The following is a 24,897-nucleotide window of genomic DNA, read 5'->3' as shown; positions in this document are numbered from 1 at the left end:
GGCTTGATGAATACAGACATAGGAGTAGTGACTTCTGGCTTAACGCTGACTCACTGTAAACCCCTTCCACACACACACACACACACACACACACCAAAACTTTGAAAGGTTTTTCATTCCTTATCTTAAAGAAGTGAGAATTAGACAGCTTAAAGCCACAGACAGGAAGCACAGCAGCTGAAGGTACAGTATCCGCCACAGTGACGACAGAGGTGTTTTAAAGGGGACAAACAGGGTCGTGTGTAAATGCCTAAGTTTGTCTCTCCTAAAGTTGCCATATCAACTTCACTTCTTCACTTTCTTCACTGGCAGGAAAACCTAAACCGTTCAAATAAACTGTTTAGCTCCTGAGTGTGGGGTCACGTGTTCATATGTTTACAGAGTTGGCTTCATAAACAGGAGAATAATAACATGTCTCCTGTCCTGCCTTCACGCTTCAGAAAAGATTCAGTACTGGCACTCTGGCTTGTGTTATTTCAAACATCATAATCATGGCCTTGTATGCAGGTTCATTTAACATATGGACAGCTGTATAGAAGAAAATTGATTTTGTTACACCATGACTGCAAATCAAGCAAATCAAGATGTGGTATTGCACGATACCTCTAGGGAGTGTTTTTTTTTCTGCTTCATTTGTCGTTTACATGGTCCGTATAATAATTTATTTTCGGTTGGTGGGAGAGGCTTCTGGTTTAAATAACGGCCAATAATGCAGCTCAGCATGCCATGGAACATCAGGAGTGGAATTGTGGGTAGTCTTTGTGCACTGACAAGATTCAGCATTGCTCATGGAGAATTCCGAGGAACTGAACAATGTTTAATGGTGATAGGTGGCACTTTGAAAGCTCCTGCTGCTTCTCCTAGTTCTGCACACTCCAGAGCTCTTTCTGTAGTTCATGAATAATAAAGTCTGCTGCTTTCAGTTTAAATGACTGTGACTGCAGTGTACTGAATGTTTTTGCTGTTTTTAAAAGCAGGCCACTGTTCAGTTATGTGCACATTAAGGCAGACTATGTTTATGATACAGAATTAAGATATTTAGTTTGTCTGAGGTTTGCTAGAAAGATTTACCTTCTCTGAGGTTTACTGAAAAGAATGCACACCCCCACCAGTGCATCAGCTACACATCAAAAATAAGATAATGGCATAACAGCCCAGAATTCAAACAGCCTCTTACCATGCAATTTTATTCCGATACTCTGACAACAGTTACAGGTTCTGAAAATATATACATGAAAATATATATATGTTTGGACGTGCTTGGTTAAAGCGCAGATGAAATGTGTAATATGCACAGAAGAGAGCACTGTGGCGTATTTGATCACAGTGATGATAACGTATCGTCTAGTCATCTGTCCCTGCTGCAGACAGCGCTGCATATTATGGAAGCACAGCATTTCCGCAGCATTTCCATGAAGCTGCTCCTCTAAACCTGATACATGCTGCTGTCACACACTCTGATCACCATGATATCATGCCTGGACAGGGCAAAAGAAATTGCAGCCATGGCTGTGTACCTGCTTTTGAGCTGGACGTTTCAGCATGTGAGCTTTAATCAAAATGACAGCGGAAGCCCCAGAGCCATAGTGCACTAAAAAAACCCAAAAAAAACTGCATGATTGCATGGGCCAACCATAAGCAGAACACACTTTGCATTGGACATTCCTTTGCTGGCCAACATTAACATGTTTAATCACATTAGAGTCTATGACAGGGCAGGCCAGGCTCAGGGCGCTATGCTTACATCGACTGTTCCCCAGATTGCACGGCCCGAGCTTGTCAGATTTACAGTTAACGGCCTCAGCAAATACAATGTGGTTGTTTACTTTAAATCAAATCGGTACCAGAAAGAAGAAAGAAGAAAGAGTGTCTGCAGAGTTTGGAACTGAGAGAAGGAATAACAGAAAGAATGCTATTGGTATAGACAAATGCGATAAATGAGTCGAATTAGCGAGGGTTTGAGGAGTTTCTTTATCCTATCAATGTAACTACAATATGGGTATGCACAGCACATATGTCGGAATTGTGTATTGTGTGTGTGTATGTGTGTATTGGGTGTGTGTGTGTGTGTGTGTGTGTGTGCGTGTGTGCTTGCGCGTGTCTGTGTGTGTGTATGTGTGTGTGTGTGTGTGTGTTGGCGCGCGGGCCAGCTTGTAAGTGCATGCAATCTGCCTTTCATCCAGAACCCTCTAATCATCTCTGTCTTGTTTCTGCTGTCTTCATTAGGTCCATCAGGCAGAGCACATCTTACCACCAGCGTTCTTTAACAGAGGCAGGACGCCACGCTGGGACGCTCCCTGTAGCACAGCGATTCAAACATGCCTGCTGCTCAGAGTCATGTCTAAATTACAACTCAGAGAGGAAACATTATTAGAACATTTCAACACACTCAGTGCGTGACTGACAGTAGAGTTTATTGTAGCGAATCATCCAGTGGCATCTGTGCTCTGTCTTGGAGCTTTTCACACCTTGGTGCCCTTGTTGGTGATGTCATTTTCAGACACCTGCCTTTCTAGCACATCAATAAGTTCAGTGATTTTGCTGAACCTTTCATACAGTGCAGACTGGCCTTTTAAATTAGCAGCTGTGATTCAATCCAAACAACGCAAAAATGACATCTAAAGCTGCCATAAAAAGCCACTTGCAAAAAAAAAAGTATACTATCTCACAATAAAACATCAAAACATCATGAACATTTCACAGGGTCTTTATAAGAAAAGCAAGCACTAAGGAATTTTCTATGGGCCTTTGTTCTGCTTTTGGGGATAATTTGCAGCCTGTCTGGAAGCTATGAAATACAAATCTAAAATCAATACTCACTCGCACTGGGTAAAAAGTCATATTTGGCTCAGGGAGGCGACGGCATTCGCCATCTCACTACATCTTAAAGGATGCTGGGATAAACATTTACGCATCATCTTCTCCCGCAGTTCTCCAGATGCTGCCATTGAAAGCCGCAGTTCCCTCAAATCTAAGCCCCCAATCAGGCCTGTTTGGACGGCCTTGTTCGGAAGTAATCAGCATGGGGCTGGTTGTGCGCCAGTGCAGAGGAAGCCCTGCAGGGATCTCTTAGTCATGGCTCTGGAAAGCATTACCATTTGTCAATGAGTAGAAGTTTGAGGAAGAAGTACCAATTATCTGCTGCTGGCATTTGGAATTCTCAAGAGATGGAGTGCGTGCAGCCAACGTAAGGATGCACAATGTACCAACTGACCTCTGGATCGAGTACCAATGGGGACAATCTAAACAACAGGTTTTCTTGGACAAGAATTCCATACCCATGTCTGTGTTGCCGAGCCAATTAAATGTCCTTAGTGAAAACATGCAGAATAAACCATGAAACCCAAATTCGCCGTCACGGAACAGAATGGCCTCAGCATGAGTTCAACACTGGGACCCAGGAAAATGCTCCTGCATAGAATTCAGTCCCTCCTATTCAGAAGTCTGACACCGTTGCGGCATGCTGCTGCGCTGGGCTCCTTCACCCCCGATAAAACACAATGGCGACCGGCGCGGTGAAGCCCCTGCTCCAGCAGGGGGCAAAGCAAAAGCCGATGGCATCACCAACTCACCATTAAAGGAACCCTGAGGGCAAATAATAGCAGGCGTGGCTATTCTCCACAAAAGAGGTGGAATGATCAATAAAAAAAACCAAAACAAAACAAAACAGACAGACAGAAAAGGAAAATGAAGCGATGGAAGAGAATGTCCGGATTTGCACAGGGTGTTTGACTCCATCTTCTCCGTTTCTTCATAAGCTTCTCATTACCCCGCGCGAGCCCATCAGGCAAGTGTATTACCATCACAGATCTGTTATGGCTGCCAAATGTGGGATTTTGTATGCAATTCCAATGAGCCCCATTTATAACGTTTACATAAATTTAAACTGATTAACCTGCCAGTATTAATTCATGAGACTGTCAAAGTGCAATTGGCAGGAGGAATCCAGCAAAGATGAAGGGTGTGGATGGAGAGAGGTATTCAACTGGGCCGGAGAAGATTAATAACTGCTCCTTCAAACAATATCTGTAGCTTGATATTAGTGCTTTGGGGAAGGTTAGACTGCCAAACCATATATTACTACATGTTAACTATACATCAGAGGTGACGAGGAGGCTGAGCAGGATGCGGGGACGAGTTTGTAGGACAAACACATACGTTTATTTAGACATGTCAACACGAGCAAAGAATGCAGGCTATTGGGTTCAAACATCGACCCACACAGACTCAAACACAAGACATATATACATGCACAATATGAGGGCATGGCCATACAGACGAATGCGCGCGCACACACACACACACACACACACACACACACACACACACACACACACACACACACACACACACACACACACATAGACAGGGAGACGTTTTGGGGAGGGGCCGTACCATGACATCAGAACCTTCAGGTTATAGGCTGAAAGCATTATGAAAGAAACTTACCAGTGTGTTATATGTTTACTATATACGTGCACTTTCAATAACTATGGACGTTTTTATTTTACAGTGCTCCACAGGACAGGCTGTGGGGCAGGACAGGCTGTGGGGCTGGACAGGCTGTGGGGCAGGACAGGCTGTGGGGCAGGATAGGCTGTGGGGCTGGACAGACTGTGGGGCTGGACAGGCTGTGGGGCAGAACAGACTGTGGGGCTGGACAGGCTGTGGGGAAGGACAGGCTGTGGGGCTGGACAGGCTGTGGGGCTGGACAGGCTGTGGGGCAGGACAGGCTGTGGGGCTGGACAGGCTGTGGGGCTGGATGCCAGTGTCTCTATTTCAAAGATATATTTAATGAACAATGATCTAGTGTGAATTTCTTATGCTTGATAGGACACCATACTCTACTGTACTAAAATGTCTGCTCCAAAAACCACTGAAAGGGAATTTACATTGCTTTATATTCACTGTTTACTTCAGCAGTGGAGAAAAAATATCAGAAGCTAAAGCTAAGCCATTCAGAAGAAGCTAATTGAAATAGGATCAAATTATCCAACCCGCTTGGGTTCAACGACGCCTACACTCAGAAAAATCATGCAGTCGTTGCTTTGACAGTGTGGTGAAATATTGACTTCAGATTACGCTGACAGCCCCCATGCGAGCATTTTTGAGTACTTCAGTGAATTCAGAACTCACAAAGCGCAGCCCCAGCAAAAGCAAGAATATAAAACACAGCCTTTGAGCTTTGGCAGTGAACTCCAAGGCTCCTTTTTCAACAAGCCTTGCTGATAATGAAGGTAATTAAAGCAACCAATTGCTGTCTTTTCAATAACAGAAGGCAAGTGACAAGAACAAACACAAGTCAAAATCTCCCCTCACGTGCCTACATGCAGACAGCCAAAGAAACATGCAGTTTACCTTCAGTCATCTGAACCAATCAGCCTTCCACAGTGTTCCGGACCGTTCCACGACAACAGTCCACCATACAAGTTCCTCCGTTCTCCTTTGTATACTTGCGCACGATGGGGTAAGAAAACCCTTTCAGACTCTCATGGTATTATTTTCAGAAGTAAATGCTTACCCACTAACGGCCTGGAGTGAAAACGAAATCGAATACCCATCGGGTGCATGACAGAAGACAGGGGTCTGAGTTGACAAAGATGTACTATGAAACTGACCACTGTGACTGCGTACACACCTCTTCGCAACACAAGACAGCGCAACATATGCGTGTGGGCTTAGTTGACAACAAATGCATGTTCACACCACCTGCACTTATTTATAGCACCAAATACTGGAAACGCATGCAGCTGGGGGGCGTGATGAGAAATACCATCTAGAAAATCATAATGTCAAGATTAATTGCTTTTTCCCAGACACATACGTAACATCAGTCAGCTGAAAAATTGGGCAGCTCGTGGTGGTCATGACCGCAAAGGATCCTAACCAATGACGGATGGTGCTTGTTTTACTGGGGCCTACAGGGACATGTCATGTGGTCACAGACTGTCTTGCTGTCTGTTAGCACATACTTAAAAGTGTCTCGAGGGGACCTGCTTCTCACTTTGCACAAAAAAGGATGACTTATCAGACACAACAGACGGCTTCATTTTTATCCGTGCCATGGCCAATTTACTTTGGCATAAGCCTCTCCTTTTTAGCCATTTCTACTAGGAGAGGCAAATTTCACTCTGTGCTGAGGCACTTCAGGGCCAATCGGGTGACTGAACGACCATTACTGAGCGATGCTGGGGGCTTTGATTACATTAATGACAGGACGTGGGAAGTCTTGTAAATGTGGTGGCCACTGATGACTGCCGACAGACGTAACTCTGCAGCTAATCTAAATGTTTCTGAATTCGCTTTTAAAAGTTGACCTGGATCTTGCACCAGGTTTGCCAAAATGGGCCAGAATACTTGTTTAAAATTTACATCAGTTTTACATAAAATTTACATAAAATTTCCAAAATAATCCAATGGAATCAAATGGAATAGATTTTACAGATCTCCATACTGACCTTTGCTATGGGCCCACGTGTAGGTGGCGGGCAGACTTCTGGCCACTGGTTGCTCTTCTCTCGCTGCCACTGGCCTCCTGATGTCTGACAGTGAATCTTTCACTGGACGAATGTACCTCGGCAACGCTTTGTAGAACCAGGCCCCCGAACGCTTCCACACCTGGTAGGAGAGAGAGAGAGAGAGAGAGAGAGAGAGAGAGAGAGAGAGAGAGAGAGATGGTGGGAGTGAGTGAGAAAGAAATGGAGAGAAACACTAGTTATATGAGTTGTGAGGGCAGACAGCACAGAGATTTATTATGTCCATGAGGCAAACAACAATCACAGCAGGTATTCGGAGGATTTGACATGACACAGTTGACCTTGAGGAAAGGAATAATAGTGTTCTGTAGCTGAGGTGGAGTTGGGAGTAATTGCATGGTGCACATAAACAGCGTGGTGGGGTTGTGACTGGTCATGTTCAACTTCTCCAGTGTTTGACTTCTAAGCCATCTTGTTCCTTCGAGCTGTTCAGGACAGTGCTGCTCTTTGGTGGAATGGCTTCATATTATGGCCTGTGCCTGCAGGAAGGTATGCAGGGCCAGTTTATTTCAACCGTTCCTGTCTGGACAGGACTTTGGCAGTGTGGCAGTGTGGCAAAGCATGATGGGATACCATAAATCATTCATCATCTTCTTAAAAGGCCAGATTATTTCCGGGCAATAGCCAACTTTAAAGGTTTCCCTGCCAGGGCTTCAGATCAGAGCTAAGGGATTCTTCTTAGTTATACAGAGCCAAAAGTAGCTAAAAAAGCATACAGCAGTACATCACGTAGGCTGTCTCAAACTCTTTTGTAGAAAGCATTCCAAATACAGTATGGTGTAGGTATTGTGGCTAGCCAGTCTGTCTGATGACATTACTGATAAGCATAGAAGTTCTGGCACTCTGGTACATGGTTATATAGCGACAGATAACAGGAACTAAAATGTCAGGGTCAGCAGCAGCTGGTGCTCAGTTGGCAGGGATCATCGCCCAGCTGGAGCCATCCAGCTACCATCTCCATCACCTAAACCACCAACCATTTATGAGCCAGCCACACTCATGCAAATGTGGCACAGAGCTATAGCCAATCCTGTGACTGTTGAGCAATGCCCTTTCTCTGAGGAAGCTTCTCACTGGCCAGTCTTTGGATAACTTTTTTTGTGGTTGTAGTGGGAACTTAAAAGGAGATATTACACATAAAAAACAATTATTGTCACTCCAATCAAATGACAACAATGGCTAAATACATACGCATATATATATATATATATATATATATTACCCTTTAAAAAAAAAAAAATTCCCCCTCAATTTCCATGGATTTAAATTATGGTACGAGGAAAAGGACAATTTTTTTTATTAGCCTGGTAATAGAAAAGAATTTTCTGACAACAAAAAAGGAAAGATGAAGATTTTAAAGATGTTTGCACTGAAACTACTTCATTTCACCGTTTGAAGTAATTGCATGAAATTGAATTTCAGAAACAAAAGACAATCTATGTGCAACAAAAGAATGTCTCTCAATGAAAGAATGGTGAAGAAATGAATGAATAACATTTCTTTATCAGTAACCAAATTTGGCATAGCACATACACAGAAATGATCAAAAGTGGATGTCAGTAATGGCTGATACAGAGAATGACACTACGAACACAGAGTGGACTGTGTCATCATTTCTCTCACGGGGTTGCATAAAATAAAAACCTTGAGAAAAAAACAAAACCTCATATGCACAACGCTATGTGGGTACTCAGTACCATCTTCTGACAAAGGCTGGAGTAGGAGACAAATCAAATTAATTAAACATTAAAGGCAGAGCTGTTCTTACACACAGTGGTCTTTTAGCATGTGGGAAATGATGTGCCAGTAGGATATATCAATCATATGTACTCTGACTGAGGATTCCTGCATGCAAAATGTTACTTATACTTATTTAATTTAGACCCTTACCATGAGGTTAAGACCGAACTTTTAAAGGATGTTTCAAAAGCCCGTTTAATGCAGCTGGCAGTAAATGGACTGATCATTAATGTCCCTGCCAAGCTTTTGTTGGGGAATTAATATATTCAAACATAATGAAATTGGTTAAAATGAGCATTTTATGGAGGCTTACAGATCGAGTTTGTAGCTGCTGATATATTTGACTGAGTCGACTGCACGGTAACTAATTACAGGCAAATCCACTAATTATCTGATTAAAGTTCAGCACACCAAAACACAACAAATTGGCCTGCTCATATCCTTCACTTTTACATGACAAGAACCAATTACCAACTAGAAACAGACACATGAAGATGCAGATCTGGGCTAACACCCAAACGATGACGAAGAAGATCTAAAACAACCTGACCTTGGACGCTATATCCACATAGATCTACTTTCATTATGATGGCCATTAGATAACAGGTTTCCTGATCAAAATGAAGTCCACCAGGAAGAACACTCTGGCATTACCCTGCATGATGAAGGACAAGGGGGTGCAGCTGTGAAACCCTGGAAGGCCTACCCAACTGGTGTTTGACCCTGGAAGGCCTACCCAACTGGCTGGTGTTTGATCTACTCTTAGTCTGCAATAATAAGAATATACACGGGTAGCAACAGTCCAAATAATTACAAGATTCTTTCATGAGTATATAACAATTTTAAGTCATTTTCTAACATTAATAAGTCAACTTATTGAAACTGACATGTGGATGATTAAAAACCAAGCCTGGTTTGTGTGCATCTAATATATCTTCACGTCAATTGAGAATGCTCATATGTCTATTAATTTCCCTTACAGAGGGACAGGAGACAGGTCACAATAGTGATATGGAAGACCACGAGCCATGGGGAAAATATACAAGCAGCACAAGTTTGTTCAAGGTCAAGGAAGAGAAGGAAAAATGGAAAATAATGGTGAAGCTGTATTTGTGTCTTCTGCAATATCTACAGCCTCGTTATCTTCAGCCCTGTGCATCAGGCTCCCGCCTATCCTATCAATGCAGTGAATGTGAACGCACACACACACACACACACACACACACACACACACACACACACACACACACACACACACACACACACACACACAGTCACATGGATACAACAGTCCACCAACCATAGGTTTATTTTTGCAAGGTATATCTAGTGAGTCTTTTACCACACTATATTTAATTAGCTTTGTGGAGCAAATATGCGACAACCTTGGACAGCAATTCTAAGTACCTTATAAGTCTTGTACAAAGTGTGACATTTTAAATATTGTACATTCTGAGATGTTTTTTATGTAGTGTATTTTTATAGTGCCAAGCCCCTTCATTAAAAAAAGATTATTGGTGTGCACTTATAGACTATGGCTCATCTGTTGGCACACGGAGTGTGTGTTAGCCACTCTCTAATGATTCATCATTGGCCCTTCCCTGACCATTGGATCGTTGGCTGGCTGGATATATGTAGATTGCAGACCACTCTCAACCCAGCAGGGCAAATGTTCCCAAATAGCTGTATATAAGAGGAAAAAAGAAATAGGGTGCGAAAGCACCATTCCTCATTTCCAACAACATGAAACCACTGCGAGTGGGGGTCGCAATATATAAACATGTTCAATGTAATTGTTCACCATTGAACACAACAATCACCACTGATTAACAGCAGCATACCTGACCCAGGCACAGTAATGACTGCTATCCTATACGGAAAGCAGGGTTTCCTAGTTTAATGCTATTACTCAGTGCCTCATGAATCCTCTATTCCTCTGTTCCTCGGTTGCCAGCAAATATATGAAGAAGGCGCACCTGATAATGTCTAGGGAAAACTGTTATTATATCTTCCCCTTGCTTCAAATGTACTTCTAAACCTCACGCACTAAGGAGTGTCTCGTAGCACGCTTGCTTCGATTGCGCCCTTTGACAGATTCGAGATGTGCCAAATGAATGGTGGAACGCAGCAAATAATTTCCTGTCTTGGCATTTTAATTAGTGGCAAGATAATATCGCTAATTTGAACAGGGGTGGGGGAGGCAGTGTTTTGTGAAATTGACTTCTGTGGATTGCAGGTGTGCAACCACTGGTGACCGGAACGCTCCGCTTGAGCCCTGCGCTCCAGAACCAGTGAGCCAGAACTCTATTAGTGCCACCCGGCTCTGGTGAGTGGCAGCAGGACAATGGGAGGAACCGGGGGGAAAGGCGGAAGGGTCCCGGCACGGGGGTCGCGGCTAATCCGGACTTGTTAATGGGGAAAAAGAAAGTCAGCCAGCTTGCTTCTAGAAGGCAAGCCAATGGGTAGTTGTGCTGGGTGAGTGTTAAAGTAGTGGCTGAAGATGAGAACATGTGGTATTTTGTAGTGTGAATCCTAAGGATAAATATAAAATTGCAGAAGCTTTTTAAATCTATACTGCATGCTCCTGGGATAATACATTTCCATACATTTTTCTTTCCAAGCATTTCCTGGTGTTGGAAACATTCCTTTGAGGTTTTGGTCCATTTTGAAATAATTGCAAAACTGCAGCAGATTTGCCAACTGTACATTAATGCTAAAAATCATGCGCTACTGCATCCCGGAGGATCCCCAGTGGATTCATGTCCATTGACTGAAGGCCACTGAACTCATCGTCATGGTTAGGAAACCAGTTTGGAATGGTTTGTGCCTTTTGACATAGTACATTAACATGCTGGAAATATCCATTATAAGATGGGAAATTGTGGCCATAAAGGTTTGCACATAGTCAGAAACAATGCTCACATAGGCTGGGGTATACAAATTGTGCAACATAGCTATTACAGTGCCCATCTTGCGCCATATTCCCCACTTCACCACCAACCGGGTTGTGCATATTGTGATACTTTTCTCCTCAACATGTTTGTAAAGACTGGTTATCTGAGTTATGCCAGGCTTCCAGTTTAACCAGTCTGACCATTATCCTATGACCTCTTTCATTAACAGTGTGTTTCCATAGAACTGCCACACCATCCACAGAATTACTGCTCGCTACATGTTTTATTATTCATATGATTCTGTGTAAACTGTAGAGACTGCTGTGCATGAATTAAATCAGCAGTTTCTGAAGTCAAACCAGTCCATCTGGCACAAACAAACAAATATGTAATAGCTATTTATTAAAGCTTATACACTACTATTATAACTTTTATAGCAGATTAAAGTTAAAAGCAAAAGCAAACTTCATTTGTTATGTGTTAATAGATTGCCATCCGGTGTGAACCAGATGAGGACAAGGATCAGCGTTGGTTCCTCTCAAGGTTTCTTCCTCTGGACCCGTGTCTGCGTATTTGGCTACTACACAATTGGCTAATCAGATAATTACATAAAAGAGCAGGTGTACAGGTGTTCCCAACAAAGAAGCTGATATGTTATTATTTATTGATCAATACTGACCTTCGTAATACTGATATCACAGAAGGCCCCAAAATGCAAATGAGCTTTCTAAGAGCACAACAGTTCCTCTTGTTTACTGAAGGTTTTCTGCCCAGTCTCAGACACGGCAGATGAGCACGCTGTGTGTTCAGATGGACAACACAGTCCCATTATCTAACATCACGAATCAACAAGTGTAAATACTTTGGGTAAAAATATATATTACAAAACATGTCCTGCAAATAGAATATTACAAAGCATGTCACAATATGCAGCAATTTAATCACAGTACAGCTTTTTTCTCTATATGACACCACTCTAGTAATGTAATTCCTCTGATTTTTGGCCCTCCACAGGTAACATAGTTTAGGATCCTGCAACTGAAGAACAGCAACTTGCACCAGTATATTTGATCAGAGCCGTGTGTCAGCTAGAATCTAGCTAATGAACTTAAATTCAAAAGGCCTAACAGTCTTTGGGCTCAGTTCAAATACAGTACCACTTCGCTAGGCTGGAAAGAATTTTATATTTGCATTTAGAACTTGGCAATCAAAAAGAAAAACACAGAGCAAAGGACTGGCTTCTGAAACATGTGATGACCAGTTACAACACAAATTTAATATCCAAATACTACCTGCACTTCGAAGGAAGATGAAGAAAGCACTTAGGTTATATGAACAGAAAATGGCCTAGATCCCGAATACAAGACATACATTTGCAGACGATCAGAAAGCAATGCGCAGGAAGCATGAAAAACAACAGTTGCACAAAACAAGTGTATCACTGAGGTTCAGTACCACCATCACATATTGTGAAGCACATTATGAATGTGAATCATTACTGAGCTAACAGGGCGTGCTACTCCATGAGAACACAACAAAATGAAGTGTATAATTCCAGTTCCTGCACGGCCACAGCCATAATGGTCCCAGCTCGTCTGATGTGACTGCACGGCTGGTGTAATTCCAAAGAGAGCAGAATTACAGTCATTGTAACTTCTCCACTGTGTGCTGTAGAACTCATTATATCCACCACGCTCTAAAATGTGGAATGGCGCTCAGGAAAACAGAACTATGAGAAAAATCAGGACTGTCACACTGCACTCTTCTGAAAAAGCATAGCCTTAACATTTAACATTAATGTTTTTTGATCTATCTTGAACGTCTGGACAGATTAATAGCATTGATTATTTTATCAACTATAACTGCAGTATGCCTGATGCTGACAGAGCATTTGGCAGACACTCTTATCCAGAGCAACCTATATATTTATCAATATGACAGTATATGTGCTTAGTGTTGGGAAGCGACCGCCTGGCTTTGGTGTGATGCTAGTGCCTTGCTCCACCCACTTTAACTGGTGAGCTGCTGGAGCACACACACCATTATTCAAATGGACGACACGAGAACATAAAGATAACCTCAACTTCTAGAAATAAATTCAATCACAACCCATCCCTCCCCTCAACGCACGAACTGTTAACCTCACGATATTATATGATATCATCTCGTTCTGGGAAATCTAGAAATACTGAGCTCTGTTATATTAAATACTCTGTTAAATACTGTTCGTGGATTGGTAGATGCTCTCCGTCTTCTCACCGCCCTCTCGGTACAGGTTTCGGGCTCCTTTGCGTGGACAGCGTGTGAATTAGTATAGTTTTGACTGAATTGTCGTTTCGCATCGGGTACAACCGCCAGCCAAGCGGCAATAAGCGCTCCAGATCTTATTGGTCTCGCCAAGTGTATCGTGAAACTCCACGTGGAGTCTGCATAAATTAGCCTCATTTGTTTATTCCTCCTGAGCACATTTTTGATCGCTCGTGCCACAAACCACTAGATTAATCTAGTTAATATCAGTCTTTTGGGCTAAGGAGCCTAAGGCAAATTTTCTTTGAATAGAGGGAGTTGCCAAACAATAATTAAAAAAGAAAGCGCGGGAGTAAATTCCAACAGTTTGCTGTCGTATTTTGAGGTTCGTAAACAAGCTATGGGAAATTGGCGCATCGAGGAAATGCCGTTTTTTTTTAATAAGGGATAAGAGAACGAAACCTTTCCTCTACATGCTTGCACGTCTTCATGAAGCGGCAATAAACTTCAAGGCTCCCCAAGGCTGCGACTGACCACGCTGAGCTCCAACGGTGGAGTCTGGAGTTAGACACGCAGTCATAACTGTTCTCACGATCATCCTCCAGACACGGAGTCGAGCCTTTCGCAGTTGAGCCGTGTTTTATCTTCTGGATTATCTGGGAATTTCTCAAATGATCGTATCTAGCGCAACTAAAATCACGGGAAATAACAATTTTCATTATGCGAATGAATTGTTGATAAACTCAACTGTAAAGAAGCTAAAATAAAAGCCAAAGGCATCAGGCGAACAAAAAGCCAAAATTAATAGAGACAAATGATTTATACGTGTTGGGTGCAAAGTATTGCGTTGCTAAAATGCACCTTGTTAGAGCCACTGATGCGAAAATAGTTTGCGAGCTACAGCTCATACCTAATTACACGTTTCGTAGACGTCCTAATAGTAAGTTCGTGTCGCTGCGCAGAAATATTATCACTGCCTGCTCTTCACAGACACTACTAAGACGAAAATAGTAATCTAACCCAAAACCGTAGAGCACTGGGATAAAAACCATATCCGTTCGTATGTTATTGCAAGGCGGAGGAGAACATGAACAAAAAGATCTTAGGGGGGAAACCTAACAAAAGGCAATTATCCAATAAAATGTCCTCTAAGCATTTAGGCATCGTATACTTACTACAGTGACGTGAAAATGCCTTGCATACAAGAACGGTCATCACAAATGGGCTTGCCAAAGCTATTAAGATACCACCTATTCCTTCAAGGTGTAAGTGGGGTTAAAGGATCTTTTGGGGTATTTTCATCATACCTCCATGTGGAATTCCGAGCATCAGATGACATGCCAGGAAGTGGCATATCAACCACGTGTGAGCAGGAACTGAACGACAAGGCAACTAAAGTAAAAGTTTCGGATTCCCAGAGTCAAATGGGCTGAATGCTACTTCCATATCGGGTGCACTTGCCGTACTCAATGAGAAGGACCGAATGCACCCCAAAAATGTGAGCTTGCCACCTTCCGTTTGTCACTTGAGATCATCAGGGAGCACCACAAAACAGTTCAGTTCGACCTGTTTGGTTTTTCATTGTTTCCTGAAATAAACTGGATGCGGCTTTGCCTGTTTTCTAAGACAGACCGTTTTAATTCCAAATGTGTTGCAGACGAAAGGATGGGCGGAGCGGGAGGGGTGTGCGTGCGTGGGGGGTTGGGCTAGATCAATACAGACCCGCTCTGATAACGTGTTGCATCCAGGGATGACGGCAAGGGCAGATCTGATAGCGTGAGCTGTGTACACATCAGCTTCCTCGGCCTCGCAGGTATTCTGAATAATACCGAACGGAGGAGCTCCCCGGACTCTGTGAGACTCACAGATAAGACGGCCAAAGACTGCCATTCAGTAAAATACGCCTAAACACTAGGAAAAAGAATGATATCTATCTTCATAGGTAGGACTATGCTTTAGTAGCTATTTATTACGTCTGAGGTAGGCTACTGACGCAAGTTCTTCAGTGAGTGAATTACGCCAGCTTTCAAATTCATCATGACTGACAGGTCCACACACACAGCAGGGCCCATTATAACCCAGCTCATATAGATGTGTGTACCACTAATATCTAAACCATTTACATTTAACTAGACACGGTTTACCTCGGCATCATTCAGACCTTGACTATCCAATTTATTGTAGTTATACCAAACATATAAGCCTATAGCCGCAGCTGTTTTTTTTTTCTCTTTTGAATGGCATGACAATAAGCATTCTATGACAGACACCTACATTCACAATGATAATTTGCGGTTTAATTGAGAAACTCGGTCGCCGAGGAAACCCCCCCCCCCCCCCCCCCCCCCCCCCCCCCACAAAGGACTTGCTATAAAGATGCTGCGGCGTCTCTGTCTAGCCGTGACACTCAACAATCAGCCTCCCTGTTATTTATTTAATCACTCTCCCCACAGCCCATTATCAGCGTCTGCGCCGGTCTCTCGGCCACTGAAGCGCTGCACACCTGGGCACGCGGGAGATCGCGCGGGGCTGACTGGAGCGACGTCATAACAACATCCAGTACCGCTCTGCGCTACACGCGCACAAGGACACGTGGACGAGGCGCTCCCCATTTGGTTTTACAAACGCTCTTTAGGAGGAAAAAAGTGAAAATGTTGTGTATTATTTGATTTATCTATACTTTACGTAGCATGAAAGTTAAAGATGTCTGTAAAAGTATACCACGCTAACATCCGGACTCTAGTTAGGCGACGTGAATTGAGGCCTTCACTTTAAAATTACAATTAGCGTAAAAACGGGAGACTGTACGTTTGTTTTGCATCAGAAAGGACATGAACAGAACATTTGCCAACACCGCCTACCTTTATTCTAATGCAAAAATAAACATCCCTGCATGTGGTGTGGAGAGTCCTGTAAGCACATATAATGAACAAGTGCATGAAAACCGTGACAATACACTTAGACGAGTCATTTTCACTCCGTTTTCTATGCTAGGGTGAGGTCGTATTCTTATTACAAGGAACTCAACAAATTCCTCACGCGCAGTCTCGAAATCAAACCTCGCCAGAGTCAAAGGCAAATGCAAGTACCGCTTGCCGTGAACTCACTCTGCGGAGATATGAAAACATAGAACCTGTATTTCGTACACTTAGAGAAATCATTCCTTGGCCTTTTCAAAACATGACTGTCACAGAGGTCGCTACAGGCATTCTGTGATATCAAAGTATATGCGGCTGTCAATCGTTTTTGTGTCTATAATGCAAAGTCAGATGGGAGCAAGACCACATTGTATATAACTTAAAACTAACACGCTGAGCATGTTTAGAACGTTTTACAAACACTAATTATCCAAATATGCTGCCTGACTAACGCTGTATGCAATAACAGCAAGCAAATCGCACAGGACTTGAAGTGCGTAAAAAAAACAACAGGATAGCACAGTTGCTATCTCAGAAGTCAACCTCCTCTATAAGGAGGTTGAATTCCCTGCTCAAAGAGCACAAGGGCATCGGTCTCTTCCCAAATCCAGCCAGGGACAGCAAGCTTTCATTATCTGTCCAATCCCTGATGAGGTGCTCTCACATTGGTGCTGTCTCACTGAAGGCTCACTGGTGACTCTGTGTACGCAGGTCGGACACTGTGATGCTCCACGCAGTGCAGGGCTTATATATCTAAACATAATGTGAAGTTTTACATAGCCTGACTTTTTTAGGATACAGTGCCCTCACTTTCCTGACAAGAGGGACTTGTGAAGTATTCACGGTGACTATGTTGATTTCCTGTTTGGCTGTCCGTGTGAACGCCAGGGCAACAGGAGAGTATCTGCCACCTGAATTCAGGAGACACTTCTCCTGGCTTCATGTGGCTTGCCCTTACGAGGGCTGTAAGCAGTCTACCACCAAAAGACCTTCTGGTAGACGAAAGACCTTCTCATGAGCTAAGAAGCAGAAGTCAGTAGCAGCCGCGTTTCATGCGGTGTGACAATATCCTACAGGCAACGAAAGCTACTTCTTTGAACACGCTTGTTTACGATATTGCTGCTGTTTTCTTTTACAGCACAGTCTTGAATTGTCTGCAAGATACAATACACTGCAGTCTTGAATTATCTGCAAGATATCACAGGGGCCATTCAGGGAATACTGTATTAAATGTGTTATTGCACACTTATCATGTACAAATAGAAAACCTCTGGCAAGTAGAAATTACATCATTGTTTTATAGCAGTTAATTTCCTTACAGCTATCTTATAAACACTAGGCAAAAATTGTCTACAGCTCATAATGCAACCCTCTAAATCAACTACATTAAAGGGCTCAGACTCAGCTAAAAGGGCGTTTGACTTGACTTGCTTGGGCATAGCCTTGCGATAGAGTTCCCTTCATGAGTCACGTTCTAATGACGACAAATGCTCTCAAAGACCTGAGACGTGAACGTCCATGCCCTCAAATACCTCGGGTTTGAATGTGAACGCCTTCAAAGTTCGGACTTCTGAACGTACACGCCCTGAAAGATCTGAGGTCCAAACGTGCACGCCTTCAAAGCCCTGAATGTGCATGTGCTCAAAGACCTGAGCTCTGAACATGCATGCCCTCAAAGATCTGAGGTCTGAATGTAAATGCGGATCGCTAGTCTGAACATGCATGGCCTCAAAGACCTGAACGTGCATGCCCTCCAATATAAGGTCCAAATGCACACAATCTCATAGACCTGGGGTCTGTATGTGTACTCCCTCAAAGGCCTGAGGTCTGAACATGCACACCCTCAAAAAACAGGGTTTTTTTTACTGCACATTTATTTGTGCAAATGTCTCCTTGAGTTACAGTCCACTAAGCCAACAAATGTTTGGAAAGGCACAAAATGACTCGCAGTATGCAATTCTTGTTAGGGTCTGTTTTCTTTTTCAGGCAGAATCATTGCAGTTACCGGCTCATAAAGTGTACGCGTTTTTCTCTGGTTGCTGTTGTGTGTGCTGGGGTGGTGTCCTAAGGCAGTGGCAGTGTGGAGTTGTAAACCTACCTCTCTCTGCTCACTGCAGATCTTGCACAGCCACTGGGTTCTCTTTTGACTGCATGGTGTCTCTATCCCACACTTGGTGCACACTTTCTGAAAATCAAAGACCAGAGGAAGGAAGAAAGAAAGAAAGTCCATTTCTAACAAAGGGTAAACTGATTAATGAGAAATCGTTGTAACAGGCAGCATTTGCAAATCAGATGAATCAATCATCTCCTTCAAGGAAGATGATTTCATGCAATTTGAACATTCCAAGGCTCCCCACTGCACGACTCCCCCTCCCCAACCCAACAGTGTCACTAGTCTGCTGCCTACAACACCGTAAGCTTTACTTGGTTAGACCTTTTGATATTTTTCAGAAAGAGATACAAAGTATAAAAACAATTAAACCCATGAAAGTAAGGAACATGAAATGTGCACATAATGAAAGAGTATGGTAAACTCTGCATTTCTAATAGCAGAGGAAGAATTCTTTATTTGCCCTGCCGCAGATATATATGACTGGCATACATGTAGGCATTGTTTTAATGTCTAAATTTCACATTGCTAATACAGTATACGACAATAGTGTGTCTTTGCAGGCTACCATAAATTATATAACGTAATTATATATAATAGAATTTTACATTTTACTCAGATACCCATCTTGTTCTCAAACAGGCATTGTAGTTAAATCCAAAAGTTCAAACCTGAATCATTTCTCTCATCAGGGTTTGCTTTCAGATCATTTTCTTATTCAATAGCCCTACCGTTTTTACAAAATTGCACTCAAGAAATTACAAAATGCAATTACAAGCAACAAAGTTGATTAAAGCAAAAACCGCCAAATGGATCTGGAAAAATATCTGATTTTAAATAACCGATAAAGAGGAAGTCAAACACATATTTAAGACAGGCATATGCACAGATGTATAATTTACCAAAAAGCACGGAGAAAGGTATATAATAATGCCCAGTGCTGGCACAAACAGAGACTTTCCTTAGTAGAAGAAATGTAATTACAACAGGATATTGCATTGACTTCTGGTGAATTGGAGTTCAAGAATCAATTTGAATGCTAAAGGTTTGATATGGCATTGTAACAGGAAGGCAAAAAGAACCTTTAATCAAGCTTTCCATAATGGAAGACAATAGCCAGGAGATGTACTGGTAATTATGCCTTTACTGAGTTTTATATTTTTAGATTGGTTTTGAGAGAGAGAGAGAGAGAGAAAGAGAGAGAGAGAGAGAGACCACTCAGGGGGCCCTTCAATTTTCCACAAACTCTTCAAAAAGAATCTTCACACCAAACACTAGTGCTTTGCATAATTTGCTTCTAGCTCTGAATGACAACTGATGGCAGCGCTGCAGTTTAGCTGCGGTCACAAAAGGCCAGAGTCCAAACAGCCACCCATCTTCATTCTGCTACTCCCGAAAAAAAACAACATTTCGACACACCAACCGAAAACCTATTAAGTTAATAATTTATCCGTGAGGAGGTTGTTTATAGTTAGCCATTCTTGAATCTCAAAATGAATTAAATAGCTGAACACAGGGGGGAAATGATTTCTTCTTGTGCTCTGAGCAAATTGTATTCCAATTCTTTGTATTCCCAGAGTCCAATAATCACCTGGCACCTGACATATCCCATATGACATTAGCAAAACAATTTAACACCTTTCTGTGGGTACATGCAGTTTAAAAATAATTATGCTACTAACAGCATAATTATAATTATCTTAATAATCTCAATATATTTAAATCTCAGCAACAGATGTCAAGATCACACAGGTTAGGGGCCTGATTTTAAAAAACAGCTGAGACTTAGACGTCTCTTTGTATTTAAGAAGGAAATGCATCTATAACCATCACCCCAGCAAAGGTTTATGGATAAACAATCTCATTTACGGAGTCAGGCCATGTGCATCATGGTCCCTGGTCCTTCAAGTCAGTTTGTGGATATGCATGTGTGTGTATGTATGTACATGCTGCACGCATCCATCCAGAGGCCTACTGTATCACTATTTTCATCTGGAAACAATCGGCCCTGGAACCTGGGTAAGGCCTTGGACGAACAATCTACACAAAGCCTCGGTAATGAGTATAAACATGAACTACTAGAGCAGAACAGGCAGTGAGCATGTAATTTAATCACACACTACCCCCCGGTGGCCATAATGGGAAACTGCATTAGAATAACCTAAATAACACCCTGGTTTTACTTGCGTAGCTCTCTACTGCTACCTTATGGAAGCCTACTGCCATTGCGTCCGATTTCTTTTTCCACCCAGAAATATGATTCTTCCACAGCGTCATGTCTGGGAAGACTTCTAGAGTTCCTGAAAGGGAGGCGTGCAGTGATAAAGCCGAAGGCCTGCTGGCGAAGCAGCGTGTTGTACCTTGCAGCAGTCCAGGCAGAAGACGGAAGGAGTTCCCAGCAGGCCCAGAGCTTCCCCGCACAGCAGACACTGGGACAGCCCGTTCCCCAGCGCAGCCGTCTGCATGTTCTGCAGACGCTCCACTAGACGCCTGCAAAAGACAGCGCGTCCCCCGGCGTAGGACGCGTTTCAGGCTTGTTTTTAGCTGTCATTCGGTCCAAAGGTAAATACGTTAGTTGCATGCGAGATATGCCACCACGCAGGTATAGCTTAACGGATAGGTATTATGTTCATTCAGCCCACACGTAACTAAAATATATTGTTTGACATATAATGGTGCGAAGCACAGCCACACTGATGGCTTTAGTTTGAGGACTTTCTCACTGGGCTTATATATTGTGATTATTTAGTTCTTTGATAAAAGCCTGATGAATCTCATATTCCAAAGAGGGAGCCGCACATTCAAGTCACATATGTCTTTAGAAGTTGAATCAAAAAAAGTCTGAAATCACGACTTCTATTATGCTTTGCTGACTTTGTGTGGATGTTTACGTTTGCTGTGCAGCAGCAATTACAAGTAGTTTTGAAAATGAAATTCAAAGCATGTTCAGAATAAACAAAATCTATGAATAAAGTAAAATATGAATGTTCTATTTTGGGAAAGGAGACATACCGGGGAGTTTTGAAGGCTGTGTTTGAATCCTACGGGGGACTATCAAATTTCTTCGTGCTAAAAACTACAGGCGCAATCGTGCTATGTGCAATTGCAAATGATGGCAAATGACCATTTTAATAAAACATGTTCAAAAACAGCAATAAGATCATACATTTTACTAACAATGTCAGTAAAATGCATGATCTTCCCAGCTTGAATAAGAGACTTGCGTGCACATGTTTTCAAAAATGGTCCGTGACAAAGTGCTACACCAGCGACGTCGCTCTTCGCTCCCGAGAAAAGGGCAGCGCCAGAGAAGGCGAGCGGCGCGGGCCAATCCGAACTCTACCCGATCCTCTGCTGCTCGACCAGATCCAGCTGTTCGGCTCGCTGGATGACGCTCAGGATGGTGTCCAGCTCCCTCTCGCTCAGCACCTGGCGCCTCCTCTGCTTCTCCGTCTGGAACGTGTGCACCGACCAGCCCGTGTGCAGCCTGTGGGGAGACACGCGTGGACACGTGTGCATGCAAGGCAGAGGCCACAGAGCCATATACTGGATTAGTAACTACTGTCAGCTACTGGTATGCGGCATCTTATATGTAAGCATCAGTACCAAATGACTCACTTAGCTCTCAGGGCTAGCTGTCGGTCATTGGGGCACACCCACTGGTCGTTTCCGTTGCCAAACATGGTGTCAGTCATGTTTCTATAGGAGGCTATTATAGCAACAACAAACAAACAAACAAACAAACAAACAAATAAATAAAAGAAGTAGGTATGTAATGTAAATGGCAGTGTTTCCTCATGTTTCCTTACAGTCTATTAGATTTGGTTACTCTTGGCAGCTTGCTACAGTCATAAAGAGGAGACATATTTGAGAAGTCCCGAAGCCCACTTGGAGCAACAATTGGTGGCTTGCTGATCAGTGCCTCAAAGCTTTAAGCGTTTGCCATCTGTTTCAGTCAGTTTAAAAGCCATCAACGTCAGTCGCTCACCGTGGGGCAGCAGTTTGCTGAGACACCCCATTATGATGTTTTTGTTGTTGTATTGCGTCACTGAAATGTTGCAGAGTCATCTCTGTAGGTAAAACACACCAGAGACAGTGAAGTGACACTCAAAGGGCAATGACACCCTCCTTTGCATTTAGACATGTCCAGTACTTGCACGGTCACTGCGTTATGTGAGTGGTGAAGCACTGCAGTTGTGCTAACGTTGCTGCAGTCTTCATGCTGAGATACTAAACCATGGGTCGGGACTCTCGCTCTCGCTCTCCTTCGCAGGGATGGCAGGAAAGGAGTCGGTCCGGTTCACTGGGCTCCGAGCGCTGGACTGTTTGTCCCGGTGTTTATGTTCATTAAAAACATACTTTGTGCTTTGAAACCCTTCTCACAAGGCTATAGGTCAGAAATATAAAGGAATGAGTTCAAGGCCAGCTTCAGTGTTACTTTTAATGTTACTTTTATAAGAGGAGTTTTGTCCTAGAAACAGCCAGGTAACGAAGGTGGATATGCTGCCACTCCAAACCCCCTCACAGCTCATACAGCCATATTTTATCTGGGTTTAATTATGGTTGGCAGTGTGGGCTTTCTACAAAGCACAGTCATGAGAATAATAACACCTGCCACACTCTTTAACACACACACACACACACACACACACACACACACACACACACACACACACACACACACACACATACACACACACACACACTTTCTCTCTCTCTCTCTCTCTCTCTCTCTCTCTCTCTCTCTCTCTCTCTCTCACACACACACACAAACACACACACACACTTTCTCTCTCTCTCTCTCTCTCTCTCTCTCTCTCTCTCTCACACACACACACACACACACTTTCTCTCTCTCTCTCTCTCTCTCTCTCTCTCTCTCACACACACACACACACACACACAGCTCTTTTATGACTAAGCGACAGAGTGTGTTTACGTTTCCATGCGACCTAATGCCCTCTGTACAGCACTGCTGTTCAGGCCTCAGGCAGAGTTGAGTATAAACAAGGGAGCCCTGAAATGCAGCAGGTCAGCAACATCAGAACGTGTCACAGCTCAGCAGTGATGCACTCACACCTCCCAGACACAAACTTGCTGGCCAAAGCCTACCATGGCTCTAAGTACTTCTGGAGAGTAAACAGCATGTATTCATTAATGATAAAATATAGCTGACATGTAATCCTTTCTAAAACGACCCAGGTACCATGCTGATCCTGAAGCGTTTAGTCATGAGATGACACCACATCGTGATGTCCGCAGCCCAATTCACACCACATATAGCTTCTATTCTTAACAAATTAAAGAATCTTATTGTTGTTTCAGCCTGCTGTGTGGAATGAAAACCCCTACTTAAAGTAGCCATTGCTTCCTGTGAATATTCGTTTAAAGTAACCAGTGTTCCCTATGAATATTCATTACTGTGTGGAAATTTATCCTGCTGTGTGGAATGAAAACCCCTATTTAAAGTAACCAGTATACTCTATGAATATTCATTCGTGACCTGCAAAGCTCCCCTCCCTTCCAATTTTCCCTCGAAGTGAAGAACAAATGGGGCAAGAGAGACTGCCCTTATAACAGCCACAGCGCCGTGGCTCCGGGCTGTTGCCTTGGCAGCTGTTCAGGGCAATTCCACTTAAAAGCTGTCGGCAAACAAAGACACACTGACAGAAAGTGATGAGAGAGAAAGTGTATGGAGGGGTGGGTTTGTGTTTATCTCCCGAGAGAAACAGCAGGGGCTGATAGTAACAAAAAGAAAAGGAAACTTTACACCAACCCTGATTCTAATCTCAAAGGAACTTCCTCTTCCCATCAGTCTGATCTCAGATCAGTGCAAACCTGTATGTGTTCCCGGTCGAGCTGCTGCTCCGGTCACATGACAGGAGTCCAATTCTTCTAAAACATCCTGTTGCTCTGCTGGCTGTAGTGGCTGAACTGCACTGCAGTGGTGCAGCCCTGACAACAGGCCTGCCATAGATCCTGTCCTAAAGCCTTTACTATTGACCTGCCCTTCAAAGCCAGGAATGATGCATCAGCATTCTCTCATTTAGGTGAACACAAGCCCATTCCGAACTCAAGGCTGAGGGATGATTACATGGTTTCCTTTATATAGCCATTTGCTGGGTTTAATGCAACAAAAAAATGCATTGATTATTGCAACCGAGATATATAGACATGATGGGTGACCACCGTGTATTAATGTGGACATATTTCTAAAAGTAAAGCATTCCGTGGTCTAAACATCTACAAACTGACACTAAACAACATGACAGATCCTGCTCAGTGTCTCAAAACCTATTTGACAACACCCGCAACCTGGGCATGGTGAGATCATTCAACACGTCAGTGTACAAAGAACTAACTCCGAGCCTCATTCAAAGTATCGCCATTAGTACAGAGCACAACACGCTTGTCTGCTGGTGACATTCTGTCAGCTCCAGCTGTGCTGCCAT

At 43.1% G+C, this 24,897-nt stretch overlaps 1 protein-coding gene across 2 annotated transcripts in view; it reads right to left on the bottom strand.

Annotated features, from left to right (window-relative positions):
- LOC113573751 (rab effector Noc2) overlaps positions 1-24,897 on the bottom strand; it is a 45,010-nt gene that overhangs the window by 19,483 nt on the left and 630 nt on the right. Inside the window, exons 2-7 of one of the 2 annotated variants that reach the window (XM_027004239.2) lie at positions 22,434-22,515; positions 22,064-22,154; positions 21,789-21,932; positions 20,806-20,935; positions 18,434-18,520; positions 6,459-6,618 (exon numbers count right to left, since the gene is read on the bottom strand). In XM_027004239.2, coding sequence (XP_026860040.2) covers positions 6,459-6,618; positions 18,434-18,520; positions 20,806-20,935; positions 21,789-21,932; positions 22,064-22,154; positions 22,434-22,464 — 643 coding nt within the window. In that variant the 5' untranslated portion in view covers positions 22,465-22,515. The remainder of the gene's footprint in view (positions 1-6,458; positions 6,619-18,433; positions 18,521-20,805; positions 20,936-21,788; positions 21,933-22,063; positions 22,155-22,433; positions 22,516-24,897) is intronic. The other variant, XM_035527194.1, reaches the window with a different exon arrangement.

This window comes from Electrophorus electricus, chromosome 6 (genome assembly GCF_013358815.1).
Source record: "Electrophorus electricus isolate fEleEle1 chromosome 6, fEleEle1.pri, whole genome shotgun sequence".
In the NCBI taxonomy this organism is placed as follows: domain Eukaryota; kingdom Metazoa; phylum Chordata; class Actinopteri; order Gymnotiformes; family Gymnotidae; genus Electrophorus; species Electrophorus electricus.
This window is presented reverse-complemented; position numbering and strand designations above follow the sequence as displayed.